This window comes from Rhineura floridana, chromosome 17 (genome assembly GCF_030035675.1).
Source record: "Rhineura floridana isolate rRhiFlo1 chromosome 17, rRhiFlo1.hap2, whole genome shotgun sequence".
Classification (NCBI taxonomy): Eukaryota; Metazoa; Chordata; class Lepidosauria; order Squamata; family Rhineuridae; genus Rhineura; species Rhineura floridana.
The window spans coordinates 12,147,599-12,164,299 of NC_084496.1; the positions used below are offsets into that span (position 1 = coordinate 12,147,599).

Below are 16,701 nucleotides of genomic sequence, written 5' to 3' on the forward strand. Positions count from 1 at the left end.
ATCAAGAAACATCAAGAACCTGCACGAGTCTTCTAGAAAACTGAGGCAGCGGCAAACACCCCCCCGCAAAGGCGGGAACGCCATAGTCTACTGTTTTAATCATGTTTGTTTTCAACTGTTTGTATCAATAATTTTAATGTGTCTTGCAGACCGCTTAGAGATTTCTCACAATCAAGTGGTATAGAAATTTTGTTAAATAAATAAATAAAAATGTTCACATGGAGAGTTAGTTGAATTTAACCAGAGGACTGCAAGACCTTTCCACTCTTGAAAGCCTGTACTGTTTCATGCTGACCACAGCTTCAGACATTCAGCTCAGCTGATGCACAGTCTTCTGTTGTGTTAATGCCTGGGCAGACACACACACAGATGAAGACCTGGAGCCTTCAGCAACCTGCCATGCCCCAGATGTTTTGGACAACAACTCTGTGTGGGCTGAGGCTGATGGGAATTTTAGCCCCAAACATCTGGAGGGCGTCAGGTCAGCAATGGCTGACCCAGAGGAAGTACACATAAATCCTACATCACAGTGATTTCAGTGTGTTTCATTTTTGACCCACAGAAATCAAGCATGCATGTGACTTTCTGGGGAGCCCATACTCCCTTCTTCCCTATGGATTGCCAGCTTAGGTCGCATCCACACCATACATTTAAAATGCATGGTTTCCCCCAAAAGAATCCTGGGAACTGTAGTTTGTTAAAGGTGCTGGGAATTACAGCTTTGTGAGAGGTAAACTACAGTTCCTAGGATTCTTTGGGGAAAGCCAGGTATTTTAAATGGATGATGTGGATGTGACCATATGGGGCACCAGAGGAAACCATTCCCACATTTCATCTGGCTTTACCCTTTCTGCAAAATGTCCAATAAATTAGAAAAAAAATAACAACTAACTTCTCAACGACCTTTTTGTAATATCAAGCCTCCCATATGGAAGCACACTTATTTGCTGCTGTTATTTCAACACTGTAATGTTGTTGGGTTCTTGGTTGCTGTTTTGTGTAGAATGTGTGATGGACTACCTTGGGAGGATAACTTTATCCTGTAATTTAAAAGAAATCCATAAATTAAAATAAAATACCTTAAGGCTGAAAGGGAACCCAAGATGCCTGAGATGACTTAAGGAGTGCTTTACTTCTGCGGTGAGTTCCAAGGGGCCATACAATTCAAAGCCAGTGAAGACAGCCACGGTCATACTTTCGTTATTATACTGTCCTTGAAATGCTACTCTAGCCTTGTTTTCTGAAATAAAACAAAACATTTCCACCATTGTTTTCCAGTGCAACACTTAAGGCTGGACAATGTGCTTCTGTCGATTTCTTTAGAATGGGATGGGGAACAAGATCTGACTGGTGGGCCAAATCCTGAGCTCTTCTACCCCCACAAGCCACTTTGGCAGGTGAGTGAATTCGCCCACCTGTCCATCATCTGTCTTCACCATGACATCAGGTAACTTAAGTTCAAAGGAAAGAATCAGGAGCACGTTTTCAATATGCTCTCAATTCTTCCTTTGCCCTTTGCAAGCGTGGCTGGCAAGCTCTGCCTGCAGAGTGAGATTTTTCCTTTCCAGTCTGGCTTGAGTTCACAGGAAAAATGGGCATGCAAAGTTGTGCATGCAAAAGCAAGAATAGGGAGCACACTCTAAGTGCACTCCCAATTCTTCCTTTACATCAAAAAGCCTGAACTTAAAAAAATAATAATTGCCACCTTTTTCTGTCACCTTACGGGCAACAGAACATACTCCCTCATCATCTAGAGGGCAACGCAACTGCTATCCCTAGTGTGAAACTCTTTGAAATCCAGATTATTTCGTCATATCTCATTCAAGCAGAAAAAAAGTTTTATATTGTTTCCTGAAGCTTTGCAGGGTTGCACTTGAGATTACCATTCAATAATACCATGTTCTGGGACCCTGTTGATCTTTCACCTCATGGATGAACAGGACATTGGCAAAGCCCTCTCCAGTTGACCTAAATGGATGGCTGATCTTATACTCTCTTTATCATTAAAAAAAATACTGATTAAATACTGTTTAAAGTCTCTCTCTCTCTCTCTGTGTATTTGCATACACATTAGGGATGTGCTAGAATTCCACCCAATTTGGATTTGGTACTAAATTTTCCATTAATTCACTTATCCACTATCATTGCAGATTGGATTTTTATGTAGCAATTTTCAGAGGCTATTTTCAAAAATGGATTTTTTAAAAAAAAATACGCCTCTGAAATATCGATATTACGTATGATATCAAGATTTCATTTCATTCAGCAATATTTCCTTTTAAAATATGAATAAATATTGACAGCAGTATCAATATTTTTTGTGAGGGGGGAAATGGATCAGTAAGAGCAACGGATAGCAGGCCAAGAATGAAACAGAATCAATACTGGTCAACAGATCCCATCCCTAATACACATACATCTATGATCCCCTACCAGCCACTCCTTGGGATTTTTTTTTAATTAGCTAACATTCTATTTAGATAGAAGAGGATGATAAAGTATGCCAAAAGAACATGGATTAAGAGACTCCCAATGAATCAAAAGTAACTTAAATCTTATTAGACAACAAATATTGCATTTATACCCGCCCTTTCCTCCATGGGGCTCAGGGCAGCATGCAGGATTCATGGTCCTTTCCCTCTTTGATTCTCACTATGAGGTCAGTTAAGCAGAAACATATAGCGACTGGCCCAAACTCACCCAGGAAGCCCAGTGCTAGTCCAACATGCTAGCCCGGCCATTCCTAATCTGGTCCTTCAGATGCTCCCAACTGCCCCAGCCAGCATGGTTAATAATTATCAAAACACCTAGAGATCTCCAGCAAACATTGCAGGCTAGAAAGTTGGTGAGCTCTGCCTCCCTACAGGTCTCCAAGCAGCAGTTAGACAGTCATGATTTGGGGATGCTGTTTCCTGTACTGAGTTGAGGTAGACCTGATTAACTGTATGGATGCTTCCAGGGGCAGATACCTCCATTTATGGTGGGAGTGTCCCCTTGTTTATTAATTTTGGATTGAGGTATATCAGGTGATATAGATAAGATGATTAAGACTGCTATTCAAATAGCTTCACAATTATCACTGTTTAATGTGCTAGATGATGAAGCAGCAAGTATTCATTCAAAGAAATGATTAATGTGGCTGTTGGCATCGGCTTGAATTCCCATCGCTCAAAAATGGAAGACATTCCATGATTTACATTTGTCTTTATGGTATAATAATATCTGGAATCTGGCAATATTGGAGAAAGTAACAGACAATTTAAAAGTCTCAAAACAATCTGAATACCTGGGACATTCCTATACCATTTTATAACTTATGCCACTGCAAATGATCTGCAAAGTTCTCTGCCTGTATCAATGCTTATAGTTTGGACCTCATGGTTTATATAAATTATGGTCCTCTATTGACCTTGTTCAATTGTTATTAGCTCTGTAATGTGCTAGTGAAAACAAATATACTTTTATATATTCCTTAGTTTGTTTTGTTATGTTACTGTGTGCCTCACACTCATTTATGAAGGCTGCTCTCCCTGCTGTTGCCGCACTCCAGAAATGAGGTCATCTGCCCTTTGAACCTACAAAGCAGAGATTGGGAACTTGTGGCCTGCCAGATATTGTTGGACTCTGAGTCCCCTCAGCCCCAGTCAGCATGGCTAATGGTCTGAGATGATGGGAGTGTCAGCCCATCAGCACCTGGAGATCTCCAGGTTGGGAAAGGCCCCTCTAACCACTATATGAAGGACAAGGACCGTACGTAGTTTCTGAAGCAAGAAGGTCAGGTTGATGGCTTCGGGGTGTCTTGATGTTATCACTGCTGTAACATTATGCAGGCAGCAGCAGGGGGTATTGTGCTGCTGGTCCACATGGAGAGAGTTCACAATAAACGTAATCAGTGTCTGTCCGCTCATGGTCTGGATCCGTCTCTCTTGAGTGGTATTCATTTCAAAGGACATAATCATCTAAGAGAGATACATGCATTAGATGGTATCTTCCAAAGTAACTCAAGAGCCATGAAAAGTATGGTGCCAACAATGAAAAGGAAATGTCTGATTACTGCAATTCTCTTTCATTGTGGCCGTCTGTGTATGTACGCTAAGGATAGGTCTGTCAATTTCATGTATACTAAGGATGGGTCTGTCAATTTCATGTATACTAAGGATGGGTCTGTCAATTTCGGTTCTCTCTGTTTCTCATCCTTCTGATCTTAAATTCAGTCCTCCACATTCCTGCAGTAATTTGGGATTTTTTAATTAAAAAAAATTCTCATGAAAATTCTTCAGCATTTTAGTGCAAATTTTTCCTACTAAACACACTGTTGTAGGCAGTTTTGACTCATGTACACATTTTTGCAAGCATTTTCTCCAAATGTAATGCATTCTTGTATGTTATTTTCACTAGTCTATTCATCTTTTTTTGAACATTTCCCCTAATATATGCATTTTTGCACACTTGGGTAGTTTGGAGAACTGCATAACAAATTTGGATAAATACGAATTTTTAAGGATGGCTGTGAGTTTCAGTTCTCATGTTGGTTTGGAAAGTGCAAATTTGATAGATTCGAATGTGAACTGAATCAAATTTGTCCCCCCTTCCTAACGCAAGCCTCCTGCCTTTCTTATAAAATTCAAAGGCAAACAAAAAGAAAAGATATAGTTACAGTAAATATTTTCCTCCCCCCCCCAATTGCAAATAAAATACGATCATGCTGTTGTGTACCAATCCATCCATTTTAAGTGAAAACAGCAGCAACAACAAACCACACACACCTGGATGGTTTCTGGTATATGTGAGCCTAGCAGCCATGGCCACTTATGATTAAAGTTCCCTGTTAAATTCATCCTTGCTTCATCCACTTGCATTTGTCCTCCAACAATTATCCAGCATGAACTATACTGAATCTTCAGCCTTAAGTTCTTGACATCCATTAGCCTCGCTGCAGCCTGTATGTAACAATAATCATATCATGCAAAGGGTAGGGTAGGGTAGGGTGGAGGGTTCAAAACACACCCTCTCTCTCTCCCAGGGGTGTAGTAGTCCAGGGTTGCGAGGGACTGCAGACCCCTTAGTTTTTAGGGAGCGGGGGTCCAGCCAGGTTCCTACGTATGAGCCAATCAGCATGGAAGGGGAATGTGCTAGTCACCAAGAAGAGTTCTTGTCCTTTCATGTCCTTTCTTGACTCTTTCAATGGAGTCAATTGTAGTGAAAGGAGGCAAGTCAGCTGCTGAGAAGACTCTTCTCAGTAGCTAACCCACAGTCTCCCTTTTCATGCTGATTGGCTCCTAGGCAGATCTGTTGTAGTGGACTGTAGACTTGGAGACGACACGGAGAGCAAGGGTGCTGAGGAAAAGTGGAGAGAGGGCATGGCTGTGAGGGCATGACTATCATGAAGGGATCCTGCACTTCTAAATTTGCCACTATGCTAGTGCTCTCTTCTCCCCTTCACATACACACTGGTTTTTTGTTTGTTTATTTTTTGCAATTTCATGAGATTTATTTATTTAAAATATTTCTACCCTGTCCTTCCACCCTACAATAGGGCACTCAGGGCGGCTCACAATAAAATCACACAGTAACCCCCCCACACAAAAATAGATAAAATACATAAAATACAGTTAAGAAATCTAGGGGAGTGGTATTAAAAGGGGTTCTAAAGAGGTAAAACTAAAAAGGGGGAAAAATAAAATCTGTTTCAGGCTCTACCTTCAGAATTCAAAGGATGCTTTAGGTCACATCCACAGCATACATTTAAAGCATATTTAAAGCACCTGTCTTCCCCCAGAGAATCCTGGGAACTGTAGTTTACCCCCTCAGAGACCTCCAATTCCCAGCACCATTAACAAACTACAGTTCCCAATATTCCTTGGGGGAAGCCACGTCTTTTAAATGTGAGGTTGTGAATGTGACCTGATTTGTACCAGGTGGCAAGGTTAGGCAGCTGAACAAGCATGTCTATAAATAAATAAAAGAAAACCCTACCTGCAGCTCTATCCTGTCTTCTATCCACAGTGCCTGCAAAGTCTCTAAATTATGTGTGAGCCTGTAGTCAAGAGCGATGTGGTCCGGCCTTTGTGTAAAACTCAGTTCCTCTGTGATCTTTTTTTTTTTTTAAAGACAGGGACAGAAGGAGAAATGTATTAATATGGGTTGTGTGACTTCAGTTGATTCTTACTTCAAAGCTGGTGAGTGGGCACCCTCTTCCGCCACAGGTAAGCAAGACTTACTACAAGCACAAATATTCCTTTGCATCACCAGCTTGAATTGAAGTCAATAATGCAAAGGATCTTCCTTGGCAGGTCACCTGATATTATTGTGATGTCAGCTGATTGACAGGTTAGTGACCCTACCCACCTGTCAAAACGTCCTGCGGGGGAAGGATCTGGCACACGAGCCAAATCCTGTTCTCCACCCCTGCAGTATGTAAATAAGATGATGATAAGCATGGCAAACATCCAAAAAATAAAGTATGCTATCATATTTCTGCATTACAAAAAGAGAGATGCGATTACCTGCTTGCCGTCCGCGTTGAACTGAAGCAGCCTTTTACGAATACCACCCTTCTTTTCTGAAATTAAATCTACTACCGTCCTTGCAGGAATGCCAAAATGAAGGATGCCTTTGATATTATGGGCCAGCAAGGCATGCAACTCTTGCCTGGTCTGTGAGAAATGATATCAAAGAAGATAAGGTGAAGAATGTCAAAAAAGGACAGCACAGAGTGGTTTGTTTAATAAACCATAGGTCATCTCACAGACAAGAAAAGAAACCATGGGTTGCTTCTCCAAAGCTTGGTTTGTCTCCTGCCTGCTCTTGCCTTGCACCTTTGTAGCTCAGTAAGCGCCTGGAGAAGTGTGGCCAAGCAAAGCATGGTTAAACCGGGCTGTTGGGTTCAGAAATAACACCAACCCATAGTTAAACAAGCCATGGTATATAAGTGAACAAGAAGCCTTGCATCATTTCTTATTGCCAGAAAACAAACCATGGTTAGTCTGCTTGGCTGGGTTCAGACATTCAAACATACCATAGTTTGGCTAAATAAACCATGGCTTAGTGTTATGTATGAACCAGGTCATTAAGGTGGCTTATCCCCTTTCCAGCTGGTTTAAAAGAAAGACCTTGAGCAAAGACAGTCCAGGGTGCAGTCTGCTCAGTTAGCCACCAAACATGCTCAGTTCTTAATGGTTTATTTTCGGGATTCCCCTTCTTGATATTTTTTCCCCTGAAGTCTTTTTTTGAACTTCTGCAAAACTTGGGGGTTCCTCTGAGTCTGCTGATATCTCCCTCTTGAGTGTGTATGGTGGGATTTTGTCTACCCAAGGATCCATAGTCATTCTCCGAATTTGTTATTTGTATACAAGACGTATAATGGGCTGATAGTCAATATGGATCCATATAGGAAAATGAGAACAATCAGTTATAGAACAGAATGCCAAAGAGAGGGGAAAAATATGAAAGCATTATGTTCAAAAATAGAAAAACATGCATTTATAGAAAGTGTTAACACTAAACAAATTCATAAATACAAAAATAAAATAAAATACAAAAACAGAGAAGCCAGAATGCATTACAGCAATAAATTGCTGCAGCTCAAACATTCCTGAGGAGAGGCAAAAGAGGATTGAAAACAGTTAATTCAAAACGTTCTTTACTGAAAGGCTGGCAGGGAGGAGGCCAGATGTGCTTCTCTCGGAATGCTGCTTCATCATCGATTCTCCTTATTCTTTGAAACATTTGCTGAGGCCACATCTTATATTCAAAGCAGTATGATAGCACTTTAAACAGTCATGGCTTCCCCTAAAGAATCCTGAGAACTGCAGTTTGTTATGGGTGCTGGGTGTTGTTAGGAGACCCCCTATTATCCTCATGGAGCTAAAATTTCCAGAGTGGTTTAACAATCAATCCCTCTTCCCAGAGAACTCTGGGAGTTGTAGCTCTGTGAGGGGGAAATGGGTCAGCTAAGAACTCTCAGCACCCTTAACCGACTACAGTCCCCATGACGGTTCAAAGTGGTATCATACGGTTTTAAATGCATAGTGCAGATTGGGCCAGAATTCCCCCCAAAGAATCCTGGGAACGGTAGTTTGTTAAGGGCGAGCAGTTATTAGGAGACCCCTATTCCCCCCTCACAGAACCACAATGCCCAGAGTTCCCAGGGAAGAGGAAATGATTGTTAAACCACTCAGAAGGAAATGTGGCCCTTGGGCTGTAAAAGACTGTCCACCCCCGCACTAATTCATAGGATTACTCACATCCAGGACTTTTAATATGAGGAATCCACGTAAACTATTTTCTCCTGCAGTAAACAATACTTGAGAATCAAGGTTCGTTTTATTGATTAAAATATGCCCTGAACCATCCATTGTTATTGGAACTCCAAGATCCTGCAAGAAAAAAAAAGGTGCAAGTGAGCTTCACAAAACAATGGTTTCTGAACAGTGTCTCAACATGGCCCCAGGCTATGGTCTGAAGGCACATGAGGCCAGCTCTCTGCTGAAGCTAAGGAGGGTCAGGTGTGGTCAGTGTGTGGATGGGAGACCACCTGGGAACCATATGTAAGCCATCTTGGGTTTTTATCATGAAAAGAAAGGTGGGGTATAAATGTAATAAATACATATTAATAAATAAATGGCCTAAGGGCAGCCAGTTTCAGGTACACAGATGCCAACTAGGGTTCCTCCAAAATCTCAAATTGCGTGGGATTTACGTGACAGTGATTCAGCATGGAACTATGCACTGTGGCACCATTGGATGGTCTCGGATTGTGCCCTCCACCTCTCCAAAGAGAGGGAAGGACCAGGGCTCAGCGACAGAGCCTCTGCTTTGCATACAAGAGATCCAAGCTTTGATCCCTGGTGTCTCCAGGTAGGGTTGGATGAGACTCTCTGTCCAAAAACCTGGACATCCACTGCCAGTCACTGTAGACAACACAGTATGAGTGGGGAAGGGACACTGCTCAGTGGCAGAGCTTCTGCCTAGCATGCGGGAAGTCCCAGGCTCAATCCTTAGCAGCTCCAGGTAGAGCTGGGACAGAACCCGGCTTGAAGCCCTTGAGAGCTATTGCCAGTCAGTGTAGGCAATGCTGAGCTAGATGGGCCAACGGTCCAATTCAGTACAAGGCAGGGTCTATGGTCCTGTGTAAGAGGAACACCTAGGAGACCAAGTGTCCAGCAGTTCAGAGGGAAGGGTTCAGTGGCAGAGTTCATGCTTTGCATACAGAAGGTCCCAGGTTCAACCCCCGGTATTTCCAGTTAGAAGGGTCAGGTACCTGGCAATGGGAATGACCTCTGCCTGGGAGCCCGGAGCCCGGAGAGCTGTTGCTGGTTAGAGTCAGCAGTCCTGGAGTAGATGGACAAACTCTAGGCTGACTGAGGGTAAGGCTGCTTCCAAATTCATGGTCCCGGTGCAAAAGAGTTAACCTTGGCATCTAGAAACATGTCCTTCTCCTTAAAAAGGTCTTTTGGGATTATGCATTGTATCTTATTTGTAGAATTGGCACTGTTGTTAATTAGATGTGTGTTTTATTCTGTAATTAGATGTGTTTTATTCTGTTAGCCGCTCTGATTGCATGGGGAAAAAAAAGAATTGGAGCACCCGTCTAGAGTAGACAACCTTTCCCATGGCATCTGAATCATTTTGCAGTTGTTCTCCACCGACGCTTGCAAAAGTGGCTTTCTGCATGAAAGGCCAAGTTGGCTTGGAGCTCACAAGGCTCTGGCTTAAGGTCTACGCTCACGTCATGCCTGATTTGTTTCTGAGAATTTACAGGCAGCTTATTTTCCCCAGGGATCCCTCTCCGGGTGATAGTTCATGCATCATTTCAATTTCTAAAGTGACCTTTGGCTGGCACTTGGTCCTCACTTTGAAGTGGGGCCCCTTGTCTTTGGTTTCGAGGGCAAGGAAGATCCCTACCTGGCACCAATCTATATGAGCGGGTCGGGACAACTGAGTGACCAGAGAGAGAGCGAAAGACGCGGAGGTCCTACTGTGAGATGCAAAATTTGGAGGCTATCAGTGTCAAGGGTTCTAATCCCTCATACCTCTTGAGGAGGGAAGTTATTGCTTCTCAAATACAGGGCTCAAGTTAGAAGATGTGGTTTGTAAGGCTGTGCCACCTGGCCAGAATTCTCATGGATTTTTGCCTAACAGCGACAAGGCAGGAGACCTGTGATCAGATCCCCTGCCTCTTAAAGAACAAAAACAAAAAAACCCCCTGAAAAGCAGTTTATTTTATTTTTTTTGGAAGGTGATCTTGATCAGGGAAGTGGAACAAGTAGAAGGTGGGGGGGGCTGTATTGTTTTCCTGAATAAATTCACTCCCCTCAAGCCTCTGTTAGTCCTGTTGGGGGGGAATGACAGGTATGAGACAGGTACGTGCCCATTTATTCCGGCAGTGATAGCCGCTTGGGAGGACCAGGACAATGATGCAGAAATTTAGATCAGGAAAATGAAGGCTTGACTCCCTCCTTACCCTAAATCAGAATCAGAGGTCTGGCTGCTTTTACATTTAAAATGGAAGTTAAGAGATTTAGGCTGCAATCCAATACACACTTACCTGGGAGTAAGTTCCATTGGACCCAATGGAGCTTACTTCTGAGTAGACATGTATTGGATTGCTAATCACTGAACTTTTGCACCATATTTGTTTGCCCTTAGAAAATTTGTTGAAGTCTGTGGATCTCTTTTTCAATTGACATTAGCCCTATATGTTAATTTTAGCACATAAAAAAATATTAGCATGCTGTCTCTCCCAGAGAGGAAGAGATCCAGGAAAGAGCCTGTTTTTAGAATGTCATGTTGCACTTTAGAACCAAACATGACCTGCAAAACTGCACAATCCATTTCCATCTCCATTGCCCATTCAATTCTGTTTTGGAATTGGATTTCTCCTTGGCCCTCAAACGTGCAGTTCCCCATGTGTAGCAAGAGATGTCCATTGAGGACAGAGCCATTTGTCACAGAGAGGAGGACAGTGTTGCCAGGAGGCAGCCCTAGTTCATGGAGATGGAGGAGAGTGTGGCTCAGGGAGCATCACATGGTATATTTGTCTACGGAAGACATCTCCGGTTGCATGTCAGCTGTTTCGCCATCACCCCAGAAGTGCACTGCTAAACTGACATTATAGATGTTCATGAGGAACGAACCCCTTGATACTAGATTCTGGGGTAACTCCACTTTCTAAGCGACGAAAAAGAGATGTGCGTGGGTGTGGAGAGCTTGGCTTAGTGTTAAATAATCTAGAAACTGTTATCTAGAAAAGGGCTTGCCAGGCTTTTAGGCCCATCTGGATTTTTGAAAGGGAGCTGTGGGCACCGTTCTCTCTGGTCACTTCTTGTCCCTCCCCAGTTCAGCCCCTCCCCCCCAAAAAACAGAAAGTGTGCATGCCCATGCACGCACACACACACACGTTGCTTTTCCAAGGAATGTGTAAAAGTAGCATCTGGAAGAATTCAACTGAGCCTTGTAAAACAAGGCTGAAAGAGGAAGTGGAAAAAAGCAATACTCTTCCATCTTCCTCCTTCAGCTCTATGTACTCTTCAAGGGAGAAAAGGGTAACTGACCTCACCATCCTCACAACCAAGGGGACAGTGAGTGGTTGAGGATAGTGGCCAAAGACTTTACGGGCATCAGGGGAAGATCTCGAGGGCACCAGTGGCACCCATGGGTGCTACGCTGGTGAGCCCTGCTCTAGAAACTATGCTCCAACCCACCAGTTTGGTGCATGCGTAAATAATCACCTCCACAATGTCGCATTTATTCAGAAGAATGACTTTCCATTCTGCAGCCATGGCATTGCCTTCTGTCCTTAGTTCTCCATTGCCTGTTAACGTGCATTTTCCAAGAGTGACTTCCAGAAGACCTTTGTACTTGTCCCCTTTCACAGTGGCTACATTTATCTGACTCTCTTGAGCAAAACCTAGAGAGCTCAGGTAAGGCCAGACATGCCGGAGACTGATCTCCACCTTATGCTCAGGGTTGCAGGCAGTGTGGGCATGGAATGGAGTAAAGGTGACATTGGAAACAAGTTCTCTGACTACATCAGCTGTACAGTTGCTTGTCAGCACTGATCCATTGAGCCAAACTCTTGCTGGTGCCTAAAACAAAGAAGAATCAGGCTGTCAGTTTTGGTTTGTCCAGCAGCGCTGCAGTGCACACTAATCTAGAAGGAGGCACTGTAGGCTTCTGCCATGCAAGTCTAACGCAGGGGGGAGGGATCTCAGATGTGGGGGCCAAAATGTGGCCCTCCAGGCCTCTCTACCTGGCCTTCATAATTCTCTCCAGGCCACCACCCCTCTGGCCCTGCTTTATACCCTAAGTGTACACCCACTTTCAGTGGTGGCTGGTGGCTCTGATGTCAGTGAGACAGTGGAATCCGCTCTGGATTATAGTCCAAACCAGTGATTCTCAAACGGTGCACCCAGGCACACTGGTGTGCCCTAAGAGGTGGCTAGGTGTGCCTCAAATATTATGAAAGTATATTTTAAAAATGAGAAGAAACCCATTTGTATAGGGTAATAGTTTTCTATAGTTTAAGTTATTTTTATTCATAGTTTAAAATATATTAATATATTTTTAATTTTGTACACAAAGTGCGCCAGAAAATTTTTATGTTTTACAGTGCGCCGCAAACCAAAAAAGTTTGAGAACCACTGGTCCAAACGTTCAAGGAGCTGTAGAGGTTTCAGCACCTTGGACAGCTCCTTGAAAGTGCAGACTAAACCCCAGACTAGATTGCACTGCCCCACTGATATCAAAGCCACCAGCTACCACAGTCCACTTTTGCCTCTGGCCTTACCCACTGCTGGAATGTGGCCCCCAGAAGGTTGCTCAGAAGGGAATGCAGTCCTTGGACTGAAAATGTTCCACACCCCTTTACTAAAGTAATTGAGTTATGTACTATTAACATGCAGCGACCTATGACTATGAGGAACCTGGCTTCAGAACATGATGTTGTATCATGGATTCAAGCCTGCCATATAATACAACAGGATGAAGGAAATAGAACCGTAGAATCATAGAGTTGGAAGCATCCTATAAGTTGAACCCCCTGCTCAGTGCAGGAATCCAAGTTAAAGCATACCTGACAGGTGGCTGTCTAGCTGCCTCTTGAAGGCCTCCAGTGTTGGAGAGCACACCACTTCCCTAGGTCATTGGTTCCATTGTTATACCGCTCTGTTAGAGTTTTCCCTGATATTTAGTTAAAATCTGGCTTCCTGTAACTTGAGCCCATAATTCCATGTCCTGCACTCTGGGATGATCGAGAAGAGATCCTGGTTCTCCTCTGTGTGACAACCTTCTAAGTACTTGAAGAGTGCTATCATATCTCCCCTCAGTCTTCTCTTCTCAAGGCTAAATATGTCTAGTTCTTTCACTCGCTCCCCGTAGGGCTTTGTTTCCACTCCCCTGCATGTTCAATTACGATATCCAAGAACCAATTCATGCATGATGGAGATGAGGTGATTCACCACCAGTGAGCCCCATGGGTGACTGAAGCTCAAGGATCTCATTACAAAAGCAATGTGCTAGTCGCACACAGTGCATTATAGGCAGACAGATGAAAGCAAAGGAAACTTGCAGTTCACTGGGACATCGGCAATCTTCTCTGCAAATACCACCCCTGCCTAGGGATGGGGGAGAAGTTCAATTCCGTTCACATTCAGAGGCAAATCTACCTAATTCACACTCTCCAAAACAATATGTGCATTGAAACACAGAATCCACACTTCCCCGAATTTTGCAGTGTAATTCTCCAGCCAAGTAATGTGCACAAAAATGGTATTAGGTAAGGTGTGCAGGATCCTGGACACTGCAGTTTACCCCTCACAAACCTACAATTCCCAGCACCCTTAGCAACTGCAGCTCCTAGGCTTCTTTGGGGGAAGTCATGTCCTTCGAACATATGGTGTGTATGCAGCCTATGAGATTCAAATAGTCTTCATTTACATAGCATGAGGTTGATGGGGTGGAGGGAGGAACTCTATGGCCAGCACCTGGACCTTAAATCAACTTGGGGTTGGGTTTTGAGGGGGGGGTTGGCTAAAGAGATTGGCAGGTGTGTAGTACACATGAAGATGCCCAGCACAGGCCTGTCATGATCTGGCTAGCAGAAGCTCTGAAGAAGCAGAGATGCTCTTGCTACTGAGACATGCTCCTTTTTTTTTCTATCTGGCAACAGGGGCAATGATTGTGGACAGCAAGGCTCCACACTGTATTGGGCCTCCTTCCAACCTTCCCACAACCTGCACAATCCACTCATCAGTTCCAAGCTCAGGTCCACTCTGTTCCCCACCTAGGATACTCCATAGAGCCATTTTCTGGCTGGGAAGCCAGTGTCTGTCCATGTTGGGACACCACAGCTAAGCAGCCAATCCAGCTCAAGTTTTGGTCCCCAAGCAGCCACCGTTTCCATTTCCACTGGCTTCCCATCCACAGCACAGTTAATTTGGGCTCTTAAGGAAAATGTGTTGAACACCAAAAGTCCACTGCTTTGCATATCTGGGACGGACATTCCTCTCCAGTCCTGTTCCTCCCAGTGATGCAACCACATCCAACGGACCTCAGATCAGCTGCCCTGCAGCAGAAATTGATCACTCGCATCGAGGTGATTTGGATCACCTTTAGTTTCTAGCTGACAAACTAGGTGCCTTTTCTGGGGCTCACCCGTCACCACCAGAGAGAAACACCTGCTGCTACCTTGCCTTTTGGGGCAACCCCATGTTTTGAGGTGCCACTCAATCGCAGCCATGTAGGAGTCTTTGCTCTCATCTTAAGCAGCCTAACCCCTTGGTTGTTTGAAGATCTTATGTCACCTTCGTAAATGCATTTCTCTGAATCGTACACCCCTTCCATCTCTGCTGTGAGCTTCAGACTGGGAATATGTGGATTCACCAAGAGAGAAACCCATGGAGCTTAAACAGAGGCTTTGCTGTCACTTCTCACTCAGAACAAATCCCCCACCCATCTGTGCTGAGATTAAATACAGACATGTGTTTATTAGCTTCGAGATTAACAAGCACTTTGACCTGTAAACCCCTTGAGATGCTGAGTGAGCAGAGATACTTGAAAGCCTGCGCACCGAGGCCAGTTCACTGATATCTAACTCCATGCCTAATACAACCCCCAATGCTTAGACTCTCTCTGCAGCAGCTGAGCCTCCAGATAGCGCAATGCTGCTGACTGTACTTTGAGAAGGAACCTTGTACCTCCAGTGAGTGATTGGCAACTTCTCCACTGCAGTGGCCAGCAAGCTGATGAGATGTGGATTCTCCATCACACTGGACCTGCAGAATAACAGCGAAAACAACACATCACTATGACTAGGATTTGGAAGGATCTGTCAGTTGTGGTACTCTCCTTTTCTCCTTTTTTCAATCTTAAATTCAGTTCTCTGCAGCAGTTTTCCAGTTTCTTTTTTAAGAAATCCTGATTAAGATTCTACAGTGTTCTGCTGCAAATTTCCCTTAACAAACACATTTTTGAATGCAGTCTTGGCTAACATACACAGTTTTGCAAGCAGTTTTTCTTAACGTTACGCATTTTTGTACGTTATCTCCACCAATATATTCATTTTATGGACGCTTTCCCCTAATATAAGCATTTTTGTCAACATTGTTTGCAATCTTTGCAATGCATTGCCTGGAGAAATGCATCACAAAATTCAGATGCAGATTCATGCAAATGTCAAAGGATGGCTGTGTTTTGGTTCTTAGAAAGTGCAAACGTGATAGATTCGGCTCTAAATGAGAACTGAATCAAATTTCTCCCCCATCCCTAAGCACAACAAAGAATGGGCTAAATTGTCAATTTTGGTTCCTCGGCGTTTCCCATTCTTCAGCTTGGTTTATGTGGAAACGCTTCTACATTTGACTGCGGATTTCCCCCCCCCCCCCAGTGAATGCAGGTAGAAGTCCTCTGCAGGTCTTCCCGGCTCAGCACACGGATGGTTGAGGAGGGGCATGATGACACATGTCAGGATGTTGGGGGCAAGTCTTGCATGCAGTGGTAGCTGGTGCCCTCTGAGACTGGTAGGGCAGAAGGCAGGGAAGCCAATGGTAAGCAGAGCCAGATCCAATGATAGGTAGAGCCAGAGCCACTCACAGGTGGATCCAACTAATCTTAGCTTGGTCTCCATCCTCCTCCGTGATGAGGCAATACAGGGACTGATGAGGAGGAGGACGCTGACAGCCAAGGCCGCCCCCCTAGACTGGCTGTAAGTAAGGAGGCAGGCAGGTGGGGCCTGGCTGAGGGCAGACTGTGGGTTGGTGGGGCAATACCCTATTTGCCCCAATAGACGAGCCTCCACTGGCTTGCATGCACACCATGCTCCATTCCATGCTTCAAGCTTTTGCATGTTCAGGTTCAAGACTTCCTGGGTTAGGGTGTGTTTCTGCTTCCTCGGTTACTGTTTGATCTTGACTTCTAGCTAGTTCCTCCATCCTGCCTTGCTCTTTGGTTGGCTCCTGGCTGGTCACATGGCTCCTGGATCACTCCAGACTGCTGCCTGTGGCCCAGCCCTGACAGAGGACCGATGACCACAGCCTTCCCCAACCTGGTGCCCTCAGATATTGTTGGACTACAACTCCCATCCTGCCTGACCGTTGGCCATGCTGGCCGGGGCTGATGGGAGTTAGTGTTTGGAAGCATCTGGGGGACAGCAGGCTGGGGAAAGCTGCATGAGAGACAGTAGCATTAATATGCACATAGAAC

At 44.3% G+C, this 16,701-nt stretch overlaps 1 protein-coding gene across 1 annotated transcript in view; it reads right to left on the reverse strand.

The window, feature by feature from the left end:
- Positions 1-16,701, reverse strand: part of LOC133372116 (uncharacterized) — a 135,468-nt gene that overhangs the window by 44,028 nt on the left and 74,739 nt on the right. Inside the window, exons 40-47 of the mRNA XM_061600419.1 lie at positions 15,198-15,275; positions 11,733-12,089; positions 8,247-8,378; positions 6,507-6,656; positions 5,977-6,093; positions 4,767-4,940; positions 3,755-3,959; positions 1,080-1,240 (exon numbers count right to left, since the gene is read on the reverse strand). Of these exons, the coding sequence (XP_061456403.1) occupies positions 1,080-1,240; positions 3,755-3,959; positions 4,767-4,940; positions 5,977-6,093; positions 6,507-6,656; positions 8,247-8,378; positions 11,733-12,089; positions 15,198-15,275 (1,374 nt within the window). The remainder of the gene's footprint in view (positions 1-1,079; positions 1,241-3,754; positions 3,960-4,766; positions 4,941-5,976; positions 6,094-6,506; positions 6,657-8,246; positions 8,379-11,732; positions 12,090-15,197; positions 15,276-16,701) is intronic.